This window comes from Calliopsis andreniformis, chromosome 9 (genome assembly GCF_051401765.1).
Source record: "Calliopsis andreniformis isolate RMS-2024a chromosome 9, iyCalAndr_principal, whole genome shotgun sequence".
Taxonomy (NCBI): Eukaryota; Metazoa; Arthropoda; class Insecta; order Hymenoptera; family Andrenidae; genus Calliopsis; species Calliopsis andreniformis.
The window spans coordinates 17,455,120-17,472,239 of record NC_135070.1 but is presented as its reverse complement, the minus strand read 5'-3'; the positions used below and the strand labels follow the sequence as shown (position 1 = coordinate 17,472,239).

The following is a 17,120-nucleotide window of genomic DNA, read 5'->3' as shown; positions in this document are numbered from 1 at the left end:
TTCGTCGGTATATTAAATATTAAGTGAAATACTGCATACGAATACATTGTGTTATTTTCTACACGTTCTTTTAAATCGTCCATAACGTTAAAACACTAAGTATTAATTGTATAAATAACAACTTATATTAATATGTCCCTATTGAGACATTCATTTTATTTAAGATCAAATTTTGAACAAGATAAATATTATAAGTAAAAGACAACATTTTTAAAATAAGTGTTCTACACTGATAACATTAAGTATAGATTTTGTGAACGTATAGAAAATAGTTTTTTGTTATTTTCTATTTTATGAAACTTAAACTAAGTAAGCATTAATTGGAGCAAGGACCTCTTTGGTCTTTGAATAAAATTTTGAGCGTGATTGCATTATTGTTATTTTTAGAATTAGGTTTCTTTATAAATAGTCGATTATGACATAGAGATTTACTAGAAATTTCCCTGTTAAGTACAAAGTTGTGATTGTGTTTTCTCAAAATACTGTAACTAATTATTAAAATCTAATTTTGCTACTCTTACACCATTATTAGTGGTACCAAGGTGTTCTATTAACTTAATATAACAGTCATTGACCGATGAACTTCGACAGAAAAGTTACTTTGACAAGTGCATAATTCAAGTAGTTGATATTTGACGTGTCGAACTTCATTTGTCGTCGATTACAGACTGGAAGGATCTTCGGTATGTGATGTTAAAAATCGAATAAAACGTGTAGGGTGATTCATAGATATCTGAGAAACGTACGTTTTCTTCTTTTCTCAGGGGTAACTAGAAGATGGTTGAAAAAATACGTTTCTTATATTCATAATAACTATGAATTCGTGAAATTGGTGATAAATAGAAAAATGTACGAGGTTCCAAGTCAATTTAGAGTCTGTGTTATTTTTCGATTTTCTGTTCACTTATCGAAGAACTCTATCTTAGGAATTAGGAATACAAATTTTAAACTTATCTAATATTCTATATGAGTTTGGATCCTTTCAGGCCTAACTTCATCTATTTAACAAAGTAATATTTCTAAATTAATTTATTCGCTTTTTAACATATATTGAATTGAAATAGATTCTGATCAAATTTGATAGGTCTGAAAAGATAATCAAGCATTTATACTAATGATTACTGTGTACAATCGTAAAAAATTAATTTTTCATGTGTGACAATGAAGTAAAATTTTAATTAACTTACGGTGGCGCTCCGTGCGTCTAGTTTATGTTTGTTTTATTATTTTTACACAAAAATCATGCGATACTGGACTTACCATCATGCTTTTATTCGATTTTTTAATTTTAAACTTCATTACGGTTTATCTGCAAATTGAATGAGTTCGAAAATCGCGCGCCTGCGCGAGCCGATCGTTTTCAAACTAGTAGGGAATGCACGCGCAGCCATTTCCGCGTTCTCTACCGTTGGCGTTACATCGTTTGATTTCGCTCCGTCGCCTTGAGGTAAATTTAATAGATTTTTAACTAGTTTAGATATAAAAGTATATCAAAAACGTAGATAATAAGATTAGGAATATTGTTATGCTAAAATATACGCATAACGATTACTTTTCATGGCAATGATCTGTTTCAAAAGGGTCGCGTCTTATTCGACGCTCATTCGACTTGCTTGCTAATACTGTTGTTTGTAATATTATTTAGTATATAATGCATACTCGTACATTAGAAACAAAGGATTAATCAGTAGTATTATTTTGAGATTTACTATGAGTAGAATAAGTCGATTCAATTGATATATTCAAATATAATTGTCAGTTAATGTCCGTTAAAATGAATCGAATTAATTAGTTCTTCTATGCTACTTAACTATTTCTAGTCTAGTTCTAATCATTCTATTGATATCAGTTTTAGTCAGTCTAGTCATTTCGATCCTAGTCATTCTATTTAATTAAATTCTCGTCAGTCTAGTCATTTTGATTCTAATCATTCTAATCATTTCGATTTTAGTCACAGTTCTAGTCATAGTTTCGAATAGTAATATATCGACTAAATCGAGTGAAATATTCATAACTTGTCTCATGAAATTGTTTCTACAAGTTTGCAGTTTTCCAAGTTTTGCAAAAACGTAGAGTCCGTGCAGTGATAGTTGAGTACCGCGAAATACGAATTGCTGGCGTCTCATTGGCCGCCATTTTGGTCATATCGAGCAGCGCGCAAATACAAATGGAAGAAGACGAAGTTCGTTTTTTCTCTTAAGGTATACAATTTTTACAAATAATATTTAGTGAATTTCATTCAATCTTCTTTTTATATTAAATAGAAGCTATTACTAAAATATTAGTTCAAAATTTTGGAAATTGAATTCCTTGTAATACACAGCGAAATTATTTCTTCCTTCCCTTTGTTTCTAGGAGTTATTCGTTCGATAAAAAATGGTAACCAATACTAACGTACTCTATGGTGGAGTGAGAATTGTCTTGTTTGTTGGTGATGTAAAATCAGCGATGGAACCATGGCGATGATGACTGCTGAAGGCGTGTTGTAGACGAGTGAGGTAAGTTCGCATGATTTTTGGCAAGCATTTAGCATACGTGTTTTAACTAATGCATTCAACATCGTCGGGCGTATCGGCTTCGATGTCGTCCGCTGTTGTGTTTTGACGACAGTGGTACACGTATGCGGGCATCGAAACGTTTTCACCTGTGCGTATGCATTTGTATGTGTCATCTGGACATCTGCATCTGAAAAGAAAAACAAAAACGATATAGAGTATTTTTTAATTAGAAAGAAGACAGCTTGGTTAAAAAATTATTCAAATAGAATTGTTCTACGACTAGTGAACTTTTGATAGCGTTATGAATAGAGATTATAAATTTATCGTAAACTTATAAATAATTGATTACGTATGTTTATCTTCTTTGATTTTGCAAAGTTATTGCATATATCATAGTTCATTCATGAAGATTGAGTCTTTTTGCTGATTAGTGATATACATAATCGCTTATGTATGGGATATTGAATACGGTTCGATGACGCATACGTATGTTTTATTGATTTGCATCATGTTTTTCGAGGATTGTTTAAAGAATATTTTTTAATAATTGTTCACAATTGTTTGATTTCAATAATTAATTTCGTTATTACTATTATATATTATTATGCACAATTTATTTTTTACAAGTAGCGTGTGGTTCAAAGTTTTCAATATTATACATAGAATAGTATATGTAGTTGTACCTCAGCACTTCAAAATTAATTTAAAAAAATATGAATATAGAAATCGTGTATGACTTACGTATTTGCCATAAAAGTGGTACTTCGTCGAGTACTTGGGATGTAGGTGTTCCAACCGCAGGGTGCATCGTAGCAAAACCGTTTAGGTTCATCGTCATCACCTTCAGTAGCTCTCTGAGTTCTTAGACTGTCAGGTATATAAACGCTATTAACGATTCTACGTAACTGCTCAGCAAATTCCTGTGAACATTCGTGTACAGAGTCCTCTGAATCCTTATTTCTTTTATTAAAATTATCTATTCGTTTTAATCCAGGTATTTTAATGATACAATCATATTTTTATGAGATGGTCTCTTTTCGCGATTTCTACAGTAGAATAAGAAGGTTCGTTCAGCCAAAGGATAAAAATGCACTATAGTACTATACAATTCCCACAAATCGGCAATCGTAGATGATCCCAGAATCTTTAGTCTCACCCCTCTATTCGAGATCTAACATTCATTTGTATATAATCAAAGTCCCTGTTATACACCTCGTAAGTTTCGCTTACCTCTGATTTAATCGCCGCGGTGTCCGACAAATCGGCGGCGCAGAGGACGACCACCAACACTACCACCAATTTGAGTAGAGGTAGTTTCATCTTGCTTCTTGAATCTCTCTCGTCTTGGTAGCTAGCTAGTAGGGAAGGTATTAGACTCAGCACACGGACCTTTCTTAGACTGTCTCTCGTTCCTTAACCCCGTCGAATGAATAGAAAGCGCGACAAGCAATGTTCGAAAAGTATGCAAATCGTCGGGGGTTGATCTTGCGTTGATCCTGCGCGGTAGATCGATCGGGAACAAAACACTTGATGAAAGATGCGCACCTACCGCGAGGGCTCGCGATGCTCGACTGATGGCTTAGCTGTTAGCGGGCGAATTCAAACAAGTGTACGCGTGCTTTTACGCGTTATTTCGCGTTGCTTTCGACTTTATACATAGAGCGACGACTCGTATAGAATGAGGAGAGTTTCGAGATGCCGGCAGTTTATATAGGCTGAGCTAGGAGCGGTTGCTCGCGCACGGGGGGAGTTCTCTCGGGATGGAACGAGAGGCCGAGAGGGAGAAAACGAGAGGGCGAAGCTCGGGAACGGGAGATGAGAAGTTGTAATAATAAGAACAACGGTGTTAATAATAATGAACTTAAGCATCCGTCTGCGTGCGTTCTTGCCATCGATTCGTCGAATGGATGCGTCTGAGGGTAATAGGGACAAATGGCATCTTTAGAAGGCCGCGATTCGAAAAGTATACTATGAGCGTGTTTTTCCTGTTTTCGAATATTTCTCGCGCGAAAATGAGCGATGACGATAAAGAATTTTTTCGATTTTGGACATTTTATGTTCTTCGGTAGGTGAAAGGTTGTACTTGGTTTGGACTGTAGTTCAAGTTTATTTTTTTTTCGTTCTAACGTACTGTATCTTGAAGTAGTTTTGTCTTATGTCTTATGATATTATCAAACAAACAGTCCTCAACGTCAAAACTTTCGCCATTATTTTCTGTTACGAAAGATTCGTCACATTGTTACGTTTTATAATCATATCAGCGCACATATTTACTTGTACATACATACGTTATAACGGTTTTGTCACGCGGCTGTACGTTGTGACAGAAAAATATTTTTCTGTTGCTTATGTTTTACGAAAACGACCTCTGCCTCGAAATGTTTATATGTTCGAAAAGTACCCGTATTAAAGTATTCTAACAGATACCAGAATTGATAATTAGACCGTAATCGTATACTTTTTGCAATTTTTTTTTATTAATTTTAGATTGTAGCAGAATTTATAAAGACATGCTAATGCGCATTTAGAAATCAGTTACTTTATCATAGATTTTATTTTTGCGTCCGAGTTGCGATTATCGTCCAACTTTGTTGCTATACATATTCGATCATACATTAATTTTTTTACGCACTAAAGCCATGACCTGTTCCACTACAAATTGTTTGCCAAGCTGGATGAGTAAATGCTTACCAAACACTGATTAGAAGTGTGAAAAATCGGTACAGTTATAACATGTTTGTATTTCTTATAGAAAAGTTAGTCAACACAGTATGTTAAGTCGTCTACGTTCTATTGACATCATGAGCTCTGTAGGTTTAATAACAAAGCTTTCTTTTAGTAACAAAAAATTTTAGTATTCGTATATTTTTTAAAGGATTTTTCAATTCAGACATATCTTTTCAAAATAACAAGGAAGTATTCGATTAAAAATGTTTAATGAAAATGTGTTGACAGTATGGAGACCTGTTTACCGAGAGTTAAATGTTGACGAGTCTTTCTGTGATAAAAGTGGCGCCCATTAATTCTTTTTTTGCTTTTAATTTTCTGGAGGATACGGACGAAAACAAGTAGAGTAAATAATTTGGTCACAATTACGAAGTATTTTCACGTTAAATTAGAGGCTGTTGTTTTCGTTAGATTTCTGCGTACTTTCAACCTTTTACGAATTTAAATCGCAAACACAAAATAATGGACCGTTAAAAAAGTACCTTCCAAAGATTTTTCATTTAAAAATTAGACATCTTCCAGATCCCTCATTTCCCCTCAAATTCGAAAGATTCAGGAAACTCAGAGAATCGTCTAAGTTTTCCTCGTTCTTTAATCGTTTTACCTCATGACGTGTACTACATATAGAGCTGTTTGTTATTACGATCATCGCGATAATAGATCGAAAGCATCCGATCGAGGATCGAAGTGGATGCGTGGGGTGCAGGATCGCCCACGGGCATTTTAGTTCGACGACAGATAAACGCATGTGAGTCAGAATCAAGGGGCTTGACGGGGGCCCGTCAGCATCTCGACCAATGGCACACAGTTCCCAACGTGACGTTCCAGGTCGCCTCATGTACGGAGAACAGAGATCTATCGTGTCTCATTGACTTGGTCGGATCGTGTTGTTTCCATCGCGCGCGAAACAGAGGAAAAGGGGGGTTCTATCAATGAGACGCAATTGCGTCCCGAGCATGTGGCGATTCCTCGAATTCAGCATCTTCCATTCTTTTCTTTTAAATCACCACGCTCCGAGCCGATAAAACGCGTCGCTTTTCGATGCAACGTGAACGCGTGCGCGTGTTGTTCTTCTCTTTTTGTTATAGATATCTTTTTATGTCAACGGATTGCATCACAAGTGAAACGTAAAACGGGAGACGCGAAATTCGTGATCGCATATTTTTACCCGCGAAACTGCGCTTCAAGTATGTACCGGGATATCGAATTTCGAATGCGCAAGGCTGATTACGTGGGTTTCGCAAAATCTTGCTTGAAGGTGGGGGAGAGTGGCTGTAGCAAAGCACGTGGACGAAGTGCGAAATTGCAGATCGTAGATTTTTTGGCGTTCCTACATGAGAAAATGCTTGGGCTGGAATATGTATTGACGTTTTTTCGAAGGGGTGAGGAACGTGTGAGATACACAAAACGGAAATTGTACGAGAATATTGAAACTGAAATTATGATCATCTTCCACTTCCAAATTGCATCATTCTACTTCCGGAGAGTTATCTCCTGTTTATACGCAATTTCAGTCGTAATCGCTCATATTACGCGTAGTCGTTTCTTATCGTTTACTGAAATTTTAAGTTCGCCAAGTCATTTAAGATTGAAATTTTAACATCGTGTTCTAGAGTCCAAGAGATTACTTGGACATTACTTTGCATTTATTGGATAATATTCAATTATTTTATCATCGTTGATTCGTGAAAGAATTTGCTACCTTTTCTCATTAACTGGTTACAAGCGCACCAGTTTGCTGATTAGTTAACAAGTGCTTCGTGTAATTCGAGAATCCATTGGATAAGCATTTCTTTTATTGAACGAATATTACAGATTTGCGCAATTTTGCACGTACCATGAATTATCAAACTTTAACTCAAGTTACGTAATTAATTTTGTTTATGTATCTACAGAAATTTTTGTTCACTCTAATATTTGTTGCATTCTGTCACTGGCAAATAGTCGTCATCGACGGCTTCTCGCGATTGAATTTCGGCATTGAGACGCGAGCAAGGTCACCGGCTCACTTCATAATGATTTCTACTTGATTCGTAATCGATTTGCTTAACCTTGGTAACGTTAGCCCTTAGGAGCGATTCGCTTGCTAATTCGGCTGAATTGTTACGCAGGCGTCTTATGGATTCCACACTGAGACTATTTCGATGCGCAAAACTTTCCACGATACATCGTAACGAGGCATTCGAGAAGGTCTGTAACGAACGCCGAAATGCTTCGCGGCTCGAATAACGCCCGTGTCATCGCGGTTGTTGCATTTGAGACTAATTAACGCCACTTATGCACTGTTCGATAACGCCGAAATTTTCATGGGAGTTATTTTTAAGTTAAACGTGGGAGTGACTTGTGACTACCTCCTGTGATAATCAGATGAGAACTGTCAACCCCCAATTGGTACGATATTAGTAGATTCTATAACACAGACTGGTTGGATCACTAGGTTTATGGTAGATGGAAAATTTGCAAGTTTCTAGTTTATTAGCTTTTATTAGGAAGTTTCTCCTGTAGTAGTCATGGGATTAAATCAGATAAGAAATGTGCACAGGTGTTATTGCAACAACTTCAATTGCCTAAAAATAGTGGGTACGAATGAATAAACAAGAGTTCTGCAACAAAATGGCCATTAATGATAGTTGAACGTCTTTCTGCATCTCTATACTTTAATAATTACTACTGCTGTGATCGTTTCCTGGGAACATTATTTCCGCCAATGTGCGTGCTATGTTTCGATTTTGCAGAGGTTGAATATGAAAAGTAGCGTATTCCCAGAAATAAATCAGATAAATTCAAGCGAGAAGTCACGTAACCAGACCGTTTGATTCCGTGTAGAATTTTCATGACCTAAATTAGGTGTAATTGTAGAAAAGAATTTATGTGCGATGGTCCATTAAACCTGCGCGATCCTGAACTCTCCAGTTTTTAACTCTCTTCTTTTGCCTCTGCTACGCACAGCTCTATAATACTCTGATCTAAGGGAGGTCATTTTATTGCGGTTACGGTTGAAAACATTTTCAATTACTATAAAATTGGCTGATTATTATAATGTCTGTAGCAGCTGATTGTCAAAGTACACGTGCACTAGATACCATGACGGTGATCACGTACTCCAAGACTCGGTACTGAGAATTTAATCGTCCGTTTACTGATTATAGTGAGTCTTTAATAAAGGTAGTGTTAGTGTTCGCGATGATTAGAAGAATTCTTCGAAGAAAGCACTGTAATGTGCGTCCGATTCGAGAGAATCCTTCAATCGCTTGCTCTGTGGAATATTTCCACTGATAAGTTTTTGAAAAAGTAAAAATTGATTTTTCCTGTAACCAAAAATCGAACTCTGCAAGAATTCACATTGTACAGTGGAAGTCAGGCTTAAATAAGGCATTCAGAAAGTTATAGTCACAGAGGAGTCACTAAATGAACGTTTCATTGATTAAGAGTTAGCAGATTATTGCCGCGATTGGACAGTAGGGCGGAAAAGGAGAATGATCTGATCGCCTTTGGCCATTCGGTCGACCAAAGTGTCGGTCGAACAGCAGACGGCGCGACGCCGTTTATTTGCGTCCGTGATGGGACGTCGGGTCGACGCACAGGTGCGTCCCCACGATTCTTGCCGTTTTCTTAACGTCTTATTCGCGACATTTGCCACCAATCCATCCTGTCTCTGTGTCTGGCGGATCTATTCGCGGTAGATCGGATGCTGGCAACCCTAACGCCGACTGATTTTCCTCGACTGCCATCGTGACGGGTTGTGTAACGACGCCGTCACTCGAAACTCTGGCTCGAACGATGATTCGAGAAACATTAGGGACCTAGAGGTCACCGAACGCGTGAAAACTAGAATTTTGGATAGGGGAGGAAGTGACTTTTAGATAACTAGAGAAATTTAAACTAAGATCGTGTATTTTTCCCTCTGTAGTTGAAAGTAGTAGTAGAAAGAGTTGCTGTTAGATTCGAATCGACTTGTTCCAGGAACAGGAGTCCAAAAATCGAAAGAAATAAAAAAGAAATAAAGTTTGAACATTTACAGTGATTCAATGCACTTCGCACAGGTTTCTCTGTCGTTAAAGTTAACGAACGTGTTTGACGGGAATAGAAGTACTGTTTTACTGTTATTTTATGGCACTTTATATCATCTGTCTATTATTTTCGTAGGTGAATGGTACATATATTGATGTAGAGACTCGTCACATAAGATAATATAAGTTTATGGTTAACGAGACGAGAGTTTGTAGATGGCTTATATGTAAATGATCCGTGAATGATATGTTAAAAGATGCTTTCGTCGACTCTTCAAGCTCTATTTCTCATCGCGCTCATGAACAATTCTGGTTTCCTTTTTATTTATTATGCGTTCTGCCGATTCGTTCGCTGAGGGTACCAATAGACACAGATATTTAAAAAAAAAATGTTTGGTATCAATCACCTCGGGAAACGGAGGAAAACGCAACAAGTAGTATAATACAACCATAGTCAGACACATCCATGTAACTGCTACATTTTCCAATATTTCGCTTCAGTTGATTCAGTTGATTCATCTTTTCCTCTTCACCATGTTCAAGACTAAACAAGGCCTAGGATTAAAGGCAATCATAGGCTTGCGAATTTCTTTGCATAGAGTATAGACAATCTATCCAAACCCTTCGTGACTACATGAAAACGAGACAACATCCCTTTCTCAGGTATGGCCCAACGCTATTTTGGCTTTAGCTCCTATTGGGCTGTGCTCCGTTCGTCTCTGTCTCGTTTCGGTTGGCCGCGAGTCTCGTGCCAAAACGACAATCGTTATCGAGTTCTACGATCAACGTCTTGAGCGGCCGTGTACGCGAAAGAAGGGGTTGCAGGCGGAGCCAATCTCGTTCGATGTAAAATACGAAAAAAGGGGCGCGAGAAATGAGCGTAATATGTTCACACGCGTGCGACATATTAAAAGGCTGAAGGGGTATTTGTCAGCGGCTGGGGTCCTTGTACTATATCGTGCTCGAATTTACTGATATTTACCTAGTCTGAGGAAGACGCCGGCGCCTCTCTGATTCAAGGCAAACTAACGACGTCAACGACGACCATGAAGGCGTAGGCTTCGAGACACATATCGGCAAGCGAACCGACGACACCTTTTCACCGCATCCGCCAATCCTAAAGCTGTCGACGTGAGTTGTCGCGGCGCCGTAGGATCCCGTTTCCCTCGGTGTTGTTCCCTTTTTTTATACTCTTTTACAAACGATTCTTGACGCTGGAAATAATACGATCGTATTCGCGCTTTTTCCTCTTCCCTGCATCGTGCAACCACCGTGACGCCAATTTCGTACTTATTACACTTTTTTTCCTTCGATTACCTTAACATCTCGTAATTTGCTGGCTCCTGAGGTTTCAGTTTATTTGCTTCGTCAATTTCATTTGCTACAAATCTCTTCCACATTATTTTTCTGTTATTTCTGCTGGTCTTCAATGTAATTTCTTTCTACTGGTTGCTAATGGGCGTGAATGCTATCTTTAAGTTAATTTTGTAAAGTACCTGCCTCATTAATCCTCGTTAATCGGCACTTAGAGAATCGATCTCGAGATTTTTATATTTTCTTATCTACGTGGAACAACGGTTTGGCATATATATTTTAGGTATTCGAGGTTGAGACAAGAGTAGGCCATCTGATATAATCCCAAAAGCCACAACTCCTTCCTCCACCTCAATATTCTTCCTGAAGCAGTAAGATCATCTCTCATTTCCGATTCTCGATCCACGTCCTTTGCCGTGTGCCGACACGGTGTGTGTTCTTCGTCTCATCTCGCGTTTGTTTCGTCTGTCCGTGAAATTTATGTGTATCGGCGGCCGCGAGAACGGTGTACAACTGTGACCATCGCGTGGGTTAGGCTAAATCGGTTACACTGAATCAACACAGCGAGAGAAGAGAGTGACTCGAGGAGCGTCGCGACGCGCTCGCGAGAAGACGCGTCTAGACGCACAAATCGCCTGGCAAGCTGACACAACATGGATATTGTAGTAAAGACCATTCGCTTCTTTCGATCGTTTATTGGTCGTTCGTTTTGAATTATCGCCACTTGTTACGAAATCTTCGACTCGGGGGATGATTAGCAATCGATACAGGAGGTCGTGTACCACCTGCCAAAATTCTCTAAGACACGAATCATGTTCCGCATCCTGTGCAAGGTGTGTTGTAACACTCGTGAACTCGAAACACTCGGGTATGTAAGTACCGTAGAACGAAGGAAATTGTACGCTCCTTCATCGATCTCTGAAAGTGTAGTTTCTTTATAATAAGGTATAGTTGACCTCAGGCGACTCTAGAAATCTGAGGAAGAGTACAGTAAGCGAGTTCTTCACGGTTTTTAAACTCGTTATTACGTTTCGAAAGAACTCAGACGTTACGAGGTGAGTCTGGGTGATACAAGAACTAAATTATTGGCTGTAAAACGGAGAACGATGAACCGTCTGTTTGGCGGAAGGCCTGAAAAACTGGTATACGAGATTCGAAGCCAACGAGCTTGGCGGTAGTTGGCGACCGAGCAGTATTCGGTCTTTTCCAGTAGTGCTCACGAGGGCTTGCGAAGTTTCGATAGGGTTGATCCTTTGGTTTTCTGCTTGTACTTCAGTTTTACTCACTTGTGGTACTTGTAGCTACCATCTTCTGTTTTATACTTAAATTGTAGGCTTAAAGATATGACAATTACGTGGGAAGGGGTTTATATTTTATTCAAAATCGAGCTTCTATTTATTCCACGTATAGTTGTATCATACTATTGCCGCAAAGCTAGCAAATTCCTCTTTTCTTCATTGACACTTTGATGTAACAGCTATGCCCACCGTTACGACGTTTCAATTAAACGTCAATCGTCTGAACGAGCGAGGAATTTGTTTATGACACTGATGCCTACATGTAGCTGCGCACAAGACGTCCGAAAACGTCATGCTGACTCAATCAATTGTTCGCCCATTAATAGGCCACTAATAATACCATATTATCATTTTATTTTTCTCTCTAGTTACACATGAGGATCACCGCCTTTTTCCTCGAATTCATTGAAACTTGCTATGACATTATGAATGGTCTCTAGAGTTTCGTTATCAGTTTCGCCAGAGCGATTTTGTTCCTTATCAGCTATACAGTACGATAACACTCTAGACATATATTCACGAAATCTATATTTGCTCAATTTTAAAAAAATGAGATTCCAGGAATTCAAGTAAAAACAAGAAAAATAAGTTAGAAATGAAAGCTGTGCGAAATTGACTATTAGATGCCTATTTTCATAAAATAAGAATATTCCGTCAAGTTGATAGATGCATGTGAGTTCAGAAGTTACGTCGCACAGTAATTGCTCTAGACAACACCATCGCGATTTCCCACGCTGTGCTAGTTGCCTCTGATCGACCGAATCGCGGTTGGTAAACGCGCAATAAGGCAATGTACCACGTATCGATTGATCGCTGGAAATCGGAGCGAAACCACAGTAGTCCAGGTGCTCGATAATCCATGGATCTAATGTTTAGGATATCGATTTCCAGTGTCCAGGAAGGGGAAAAAATGATGTAATCACGCTACTAGTGGACACGTGATACTTAACTATGAATCGAAGACGTACATATTATACCGTTAAAGGGGGACGATTTACTACGTCGAATTGATGATAATACTATACCAGTGCGTATAGATGAAAGTAAACGGCCAGGTGTATGATTTCTTCTTCGATCACCCTATCTCTCGTTTCAGATTATAACTCATTTGCTGGTAAATTCCACGCAAAGGGGTTTGTAAACGAGGAAGTGTCTCAACAACTTCTAACTTGGATTACTTTTATACGCTGCCTGAAAATACATACAGCTTATATATTTGGAAACTCAGGATTAGAATTCATGCAACCACCCTATTAGAAGAGAGAGGAAATGTATTCAAAGGTGGTTTCTTCTGTATTAAAAATCGTCGATAGGAATAATGGAAGTCGATTCGAAATCCAGACACCTTAAGCCATTATTCAGCGGAAAGTTCAATGGAAGAAGAATGGTAGTAGGCGAAAAAGACGCGAACGTTCGCAAATGATACACAGTGAACCGTGTCCATTGTTTGGTAGATTCATTTCTTCCTGATAAATTAGCGATAGTATGATGGATGGTTTTACATTAAGGCGTGACGTACGACCGACATCGAACAGATTGGCAACAGATGTTCTTCACACGTGGAATGCTCGCTATGCTGAGATCACGAATGTTTTTAATGAGGATCAATCGATAGCTATAGGGTTAACGGCACGAGAGCGCAAAATTGCTAGATCGAATCTCCTTGGTAGCGGTGATACAAGTCGCAAGTGCGAACTACGCGTTCTCTAGCACTCTTTCGAGCCGAGCAAACTTCGAGGCTCAGCTTCTCTCGTAAAAGATTCGGTAACGAAAATACTACTTCGCAGATCAAGGTGTGTGATCGACACGGGCGTATCGTAATTATTGTCACACGTTCGTCCCCTCGATTTCTCGGAAACCTGGCCTAAATTCGAGAGGCCCTAAAAATACCTAAAAATAGTTTCATAAGACGGTTGCGTCCGGGGATTCTGGATGCTATAAATCTGTTCGCTTCTTCCCTTTCTCCTCCGTAATTCTCTTTTGACGAGTACTTTTAACGAGAATCGAATATATCGCGAGGGCGGTTCCGCGTGCGACTAAAGGACGAAACCGATGGAAAACAACATCGGCCTCGACGGGCACGGTGTACTAGAGAGACGGGGCAGAATTTCGTAAGCCAGCAGACGTTGGGTGATTAATAGAGTGAGTAAGTGATACTAATTTCGTCTATCGACCAGACGACGGACTTCACGGTTCATTCTAATCTTCTAGCCGCTCCATTCGGATATCTACGCACTTGGCGTTTGAATCGAGAGCGCGAAGTGGCCACGCGCTTAAATATATTTTGACACGCCTACTGTGAAGTATTTTTCATGATAATTATAGGATTTCTTCGTCACGTACGTATCGTTTCTGTTCGAAATAGAAGTGAAATTTCAGGTGATATGTATTTATTCGACCTGCCCATTCTTATAGCAACTTTTTTAGTTGTTTTGAACGGCACATTTTTACCTGTGACGTCGAGGATGTCCACACGATAAAGAGGTCAAAATGGTTTTGGTCTTCAGAATATTCGAAGGAACTAAACATGTTTGCTTCAGTTTTTGATATTTACTGTATTTTTTCATTGTCACTGAAGTAAAGTTTTCGTGTATCTATCAGAGAGTAAAGGATTAGAAGGAGTCAAGATACATGGACTCGACAGACATTCTCGGGATCGAGCAGTTTCGCTTTTTAGTGTTGGGTTTGGATAGTTAGTGAGCCAAAAACGACTGCAAAATAAAAGGAAGTCAGGATGAAAGTCTGTTCATGGCCTATGGCCAATCATAATTATGGATGTGCTAAGACTTTTTGCGGTGTGGCTGATTTACGATGCGTTTTGAAGCCGAGAACAGACCCTAAGGCCTTACCAACGCTATAATTCATATTTACTTTCGGTCTCGTAAAAATAAATTGCACCGCGAGCACCATCAGCAGTTTCTACGAACGCGTTAAACCGCGCTTGCATTTATAATCGATGAACACCTGTTGTCGCCGTGAAATTCGTTCGCTCACACTCTCTTCATCTTTAATTAATCGTTCAAAAATCATTCCACTTGACTATCATTAAAGTCTAATTATTGTTACTCAAAAGTTGGCTCTTTCGACCAATGGCTATTTCCTTTATAGGTGCTTTTTTCAAAAGCTATCTGTTCTTCTAAAAAGATCACAATTTTTCTCACGATTCATTGAGACACATTTAGACATCGGTTTTGGTATCTGGCTGCAGTCTTCCTTCGGGCCACGACGAATCATGGAAAATGATAGTTGAATAATTGACAAACAACTCGCCGTCTGTTCGAATCTTTCAGTAGAAGTATTGCAGCTGGCTGTACGTGGAATGATATATGCAACCTCGAGGCCGTAATCGTTGGAAATAGGAGCTGTTCTAGGCGTCGTAGACTGCCTGCCGCCGTTCTTACAGATAGAGCGAATCATATGTTATAAGCAAGCTCTTCCGAATGGGAATCGGCCCGTGAATTTCGCACTGCAATAAATATGAGTGTTGCATTTTGCATTTTGCGGTGAACAATAAATTTTGTAACTGCATCAGACAATTTAAATTTTTTTACGACTTTGGGAAGGTTTAATAAACAACTATAGTGGTCAATTGGAAGAATCATTATGTAATATTGAATTTATCAATGAAACGGGTTAACAAAGCTTTCATCAAAGAACAGCATGCTTAACCAATGAGACCGCGGTTGCTTTTATCAGTTATATCTTCTTCGAGCCAATCCACAATTCTCAATTGACGCAGTTGGATGTTTTTAACATTTTCAAGCCAATGATAATGTCGCGATGGCTGACCGCAACTTTTCTTTCGAACCACAGACTTTATAGATTAATTTGCGGAAAATTACTGTATTGTCAACTCTAGGATAACATAAAGTTAAGTTTTATGAGTTGAAAATTCCATTTTTTTAATTATTCACAATCAAGCTAATAAGATTATCCGTCATGCGTGAATCAGATGAAAAAGTGTTACAAAGGACAGAGCAAGTACTAAGAAATATTGTGTACTTAAAAGAGAAAAGGGGGAGACAAAGAAATCAGTGATAAATTAGTTTGGATATTCTTATACGTGTTCATGTCTGTATACGAGCTGATAACTACAGAGATAGGGTATTGACCCATTCGGAGTAATTTACACAACTCGGACAACAGCAACGCGTAAACAATGTGTACGCGATGCATGTGCTTTTGTTCGAGTAAGTGGGGATTTATTGACCCGCGGTTCATGAATTGCGTCGTATTTCGATTCGCTTTCATAACAAACAATTTGTTGCGTAAGCTTCACCCAAGTAATTTCCAATCACCTGTTTGCATTTCGGGTTCAGTACTTTTGAGCTACGTGGAAAAGGAGCAGTATAAAAAAGAACACAATGTTTATTTGCATAATCATTGCTTTATATGTAATGCGAAGTTTGTGTACAATATGGTACATCAATTTGTTTACATTTTTATTGCAATCACGTGTAACAGAGAAACGATATTGTTTGTTCAACTTGTCTATAGATGTTTGTGGAATATTATAACAATTCTGTTATAACAACGTTTCGCAATACAGGCAGTACTGAGTATGTTGTACAACTAACTGATAAGGAATCACGAGATTCAACATTACGATATACAAAATATTGCTCGTCGAATTGGAATATCGAATTGATAATGGAAATCATCCCTTAGAATCAAATGTAGAATAATATCGCAGTTTTAGCTTTCGCATAGAGTAAAAGATAGTTTTCAATTTTGGAAGACATTTTTTACTCAAACAGTAAAAAAGATTCGTTTGTATATTTCATGTCTTACTTTCTGTTACTCGTACGTATAAAACATATACAAAAATAAGTACAAAATAGAAGTACTACTGTAACAATATTCTGTTTGAAAGAAACTTGTTTAAATATATATGAAACAATGATTCGTAACACAGTCTAGGAAACACAAAATTATGAAATATCAAGTTTTTTCTACGGTTACATCGCATTGTAAAATGTACGAGTATATAAACGGAAGTAATTATATATAATTATAGAATAATTTGTTGCTAATTGATTATGCAACAAAGACTATCTGGCTTTGATTATATCCAGGTCATTATTGTATTGTTTATGAAATAGATTCTTGAAATCGAATACCAGATTCGAAAAAAACAGTATGGTAGATAAAAAAAATATATCAAGTCTGAAAATCATTCAATAATAGTTTTCATAAAAATGTCGTTGCTTCAAATCCATAGAAAAGTTAGTGTTGCGTCTTTGTACCTTGAATTACAACAATTACTAAAGCCT

The 17,120-nt window shown here is 38.1% G+C and overlaps 1 protein-coding gene across 2 annotated transcripts; it reads right to left on the bottom strand.

The window, feature by feature from the left end:
- Nucleotides 1-38: 38 nt before the first annotated feature.
- Nucleotides 39-4,130, bottom strand: LOC143183438 (uncharacterized). Of its 2 annotated transcripts, XM_076384964.1 has the most exons (4): nucleotides 3,729-4,130; nucleotides 3,240-3,418; nucleotides 2,399-2,685; nucleotides 39-1,441 (listed from the first exon to the last, which is right to left on the bottom strand). In XM_076384964.1, exons 2-4 carry the CDS (start codon nucleotides 3,334-3,336, stop codon nucleotides 1,415-1,417), a joined length of 411 nt encoding a protein of 136 aa, XP_076241079.1. In that variant the 5' UTR covers nucleotides 3,337-3,418; nucleotides 3,729-4,130; the 3' UTR covers nucleotides 39-1,414. The 2 variants fall into 2 exon arrangements, with proteins under 2 accessions (XP_076241079.1, XP_076241078.1); XM_076384963.1 differs by lacking the exon at nucleotides 39-1,441 and having other exon boundaries at nucleotides 2,422-2,685.
- Between the last annotated feature and the right edge of the window lie 12,990 nt (nucleotides 4,131-17,120).